The sequence below is a fragment of the Poecilia mexicana genome, unplaced genomic scaffold, assembly GCF_051168715.1.
Source record: "Poecilia mexicana isolate PSO_F unplaced genomic scaffold, ASM5116871v1 scaffold_21, whole genome shotgun sequence".
Taxonomy (NCBI): domain Eukaryota; kingdom Metazoa; phylum Chordata; class Actinopteri; order Cyprinodontiformes; family Poeciliidae; genus Poecilia; species Poecilia mexicana.
The window spans coordinates 13,288,126-13,291,804 of NW_028263390.1; the positions used below are offsets into that span (position 1 = coordinate 13,288,126).

A 3,679-nucleotide genomic window follows, 5' to 3' on the forward strand; every position below is an offset into this window, starting at 1 on the left:
ATGGAATCTTATTTGGCTTGCCGACATCAGAATATGCACAAGAAACAAGCTGATCAGCTCACATTTGTAAACACAGTGGTGGACAAGTGACTTCTTATATATGCTGATGTCGCTTATGAAGCATTGAAGTCTACTCCCACATATGGCTACAATATTTTGCTGCAGGTGCTTGGAATACAAGTAAACTTTTACAAAGGAGTTTTATTTAAAGCGTGAGAAAAAAAGATGGGGAAAAACAATAAATATACAAATGGACATCCTCAAAAGAGGTTTGCCAGATGCGAGTTGTAAATCTTTCTAAGACAGCAGACTTTCTCGGGAATAAAGAACAATTTACAATAACATGTTTTACTATAGTAATAAATTAAACCTAAAGTTAGTTTTGCTAATTTTTACAAAACAGACAGACACTTGCTGCTACCAACAAGGTCGATTATTCTATTATGTCACTAATGGATTTATAAAATCACATGTAGCACACTAGTTGGAAACTAAGTAATTAATTACTTTGTTTGAATGTCACACATTCTGGATAAAATGTTTAAGGAATGGTGGTTTAACTTTGATTTGAGTAAGGATTAAAGTCATGTTAAAGTTAGGCTAAAACTCATAATGCCACTAAGGTATTAATGGACCGGTTTTTCAACCAACTTTAAGACCTGGCAGCTGACAAGTAGAGGTGGCAGGAAGTGATTTGCTATGGCACACCTTTCAAGTTAGTGAAATATATTTTTACAACTAGAACCTTCTTTCATGTTCATGAAACATTCGTGTCATAACTTCCCAAATTAATAGAAAAAAACAGTGGGTTAATGCTGCTTGAGCCCCTAGTCAATCTGTTATGTTTTTCTCCATCTTCAATTACACTCTCTGAGGGTCAAACTAACTGGAGCAAACTTGGAAAGGATTCAGAAAATGGTGGTGGTGCGGGGTTGGGGGTGTTGAAGAGACAAAGCAGGCGAAAACTGGGAGGTAAGTAGAGATACAGTTTCAACGGGTCACTGGACATAAGCCCATCAGATTACCAGCCACATTCTTCTCACCCAGATCTTAAAGGTCCAGCTGACAGCTTGTCTGGGGAAATTATCATTTCTTTCCTGGGTTTTTTTCACTCTCTTATTAATTGCTGCTACTTAAGTGACATGTAATAAAACAGCTTGTCTTACAGACTGACATTATTTGTCTTTCTTTTGTCTGTGTGTGTGCAGGATTGACTGCATACCTTTCACCTGAGGAAAAATGAGGAGTGCACTCATCAGACTATGAACCTTAAAGGCACGCTACGTAAACTGTTATTTCAGTCCCCTTTCATGTTTGAGGTAATCTGAAAAATCCACAAATTATGAACAGGATCCATAGATGTTTCCAGCAAAAATCACAAATCCAAAGAGCCTTTCATCTTTATGTAATTACTCATACCAATTCTCAATTCCATTAGTTTTTTAAAACATTGGTGGAGAAAAGTTTAACTAGTTTTGATGATAAATGACATAGTAATGCTTCAAATTTAATGCTTCAAACTGTTAGAATGAAAATCCATTTGAGGGTATGCACTACAGTTTGACAGTTTGTGAAAACTTCACACATATTTTAAATACATAAAATAGTTTATTAGAAGATTATGACAAGGTACAGGGTAATTACTCTAAACCACAGTTGAGCTTAGTGGACTTTTAGCCCTATACTTTTCCATAGCTCTCTACCACAATTCTTCCTTGTGGTATGATACAGGCATTTTCACAACTGTTGAATATAGCTATAATTTGCAAAATTGTCAGTTGAATTAATCTCATGACAGAAAAAAAGTTTGTACAACAACATCCTCAACTCATTATAAGTTTTCACATATGTCAGTCATATTGTGCTCAAGATACAATTTTGGACAACGTGGCAGCAACACACGTTGCCACAATCTTGAATCCTTCAGTTGGTGATATTTACTGTCAGGAATGCAAGAACTGGAAGTCAGTCATAATCATTTTAGTCTCCACCAAAAAAATCTGTAGCTTTTATGTAACATTCAGTCGAGGTCCCGTAACGTCTTTCCAGCATCCGAAGCGTTTTTGCAGCTGTACAGCCACTTGATGATACGCGCATTGCGCTCAATTACCGACGTGCCTTGCCGTATTTTTTTGTGCAGCTCGTCCTCAAGAAGCCCATCGCTGTCACCGCTATCCCTCGAGAAGCCATCGTCGGATGTGGAGATGCTGACGCTCCGAATGTTTATCACAATCTCATCAGAGCGTGCCGAGAAGTTCTCCCTCCCCAAGGTCTCAATCACCTCACCGTCCAGGCCACAGTACTTGAAAAACGCATCAAAGTCTGCAAAGTTTTTAGAGTATCGGGAGCTGATATCCGAGTGGGAACGGCTCACTCCCTTGCCATTTGTCCTCTCAATCTCAGGAACTGCAAGAAGACCACCAGCTATTGGCTTTTCGCTGTTTTCCTCTGTTGCTCCATTAGACTTGTTCTCTGACTGAGAAATAACTACACCGTTGCTACATTCCTTTGCTTTTCCCTCAGGTGTGCTGATTTTTTCCTTGCTGCCTTCATGTTCACATTCCCTGTCAGCAGCCAGAACATGTTTATCCCCAGAATTGAGTGGCGGCTTTCTAGTTATGGGGTGCCTTCGGTTCTTGAGTGCTGATCCTCGAAGTAAGTCACATTTCTGTCTGTAAAGTAGGATAGAGTCTGGTCTTTTTTTGACAGTGGGCCAATGTTGTTGTCCCGGTAAACAGAGATGTGGAACATCTTTATGCACTGATGAGGTACTCCCAGAGACAAGATTTCCATTGCGGTTTATGCTTTGGCTTGAAGACCCGGTGCTACTCACAGATGCTGAACCAAGACTGATCACTGGCTCCTGGGTAGAGTTGACCACTTGCTGACTTTTGACATACTTTGGTTTACTCGCAGCAAGCCTCTCCACGGCACTCATACGTCCCTTTGTCTCACCCTCCAGTTCCATTTGCTTCCGAAGGTATTCCGGACCCTTTTCAAGAATTTTTGTGGTGTCACTGCTTGTCTCCATTGTATACTCACACGTTTTCAAAGCTGTTATTTCCAAAGAGTCAAATATCCCTGAGTATGCTGTACAGAGTCACAGCGACAGGATTCCATTCAAGCCCGCTCTTTGCCTGAGCATGAATCCAAACACGAGACTTCACCTTGTCTGCTCAGACACACATCCCTTCACCCCACCCATCCTGCGCAGGAGTAGTTTTAGCCAAACACAAGCCTGTTCAAAGTACACCTGATACTTAGAACAATGAAAGCTGAAACCCCTGCAGACGTTTTTCCCCACCTCCTCTTGAAATTGAAATGCGGGTCTTTTAACTTGTTGCTCAACATAAAACATAAACCTTCATGAACACTCAGAAAACCAGTTTTCACCCGATCCTAGCTCCTTTTATCAATTCTTATTGTGGTGTTTACCTGGAAAACTGACTCATCAAAAAAAATAAATAAATAAATTACGGTCATCATTGCTGATAAATGTTGTGCAAAAAGATTTTACTCTTGACTTGGGGATGTGATAATGCAAGAAATAAAGGAAGGTAGTGACTTGTGACTGGAGCCTTATTAACACATCATTGTGCAATACCAGGAAGAAGATTTTCTTGTGGTATTTGTGACCTACAGTGCTGTAAAAAAGTATTTTCTCCTTTACATTTTTCAA

At 39.8% G+C, this 3,679-nt stretch overlaps 1 protein-coding gene across 1 annotated transcript; it reads right to left on the bottom strand.

The window, feature by feature from the left end:
* Positions 1-1,588: 1,588 nt before the first annotated feature.
* On the bottom strand, positions 1,589-3,232 carry fam110c (family with sequence similarity 110 member C). Its single transcript, XM_015011615.2, has one exon. The coding sequence runs from the start codon at positions 3,029-3,031 to the stop codon at positions 2,021-2,023; it is 1,011 nt and encodes a 336-aa protein (XP_014867101.2). The 5' UTR covers positions 3,032-3,232; the 3' UTR covers positions 1,589-2,020.
* Between the last annotated feature and the right edge of the window lie 447 nt (positions 3,233-3,679).

Coding starts and splice junctions, on each gene's coding strand:
- fam110c (XM_015011615.2), bottom strand. CDS start 3,031: ATGGAGACAAGCAGTGACACCACAAAAATTCTTGAAAAGGGTCCGGAA.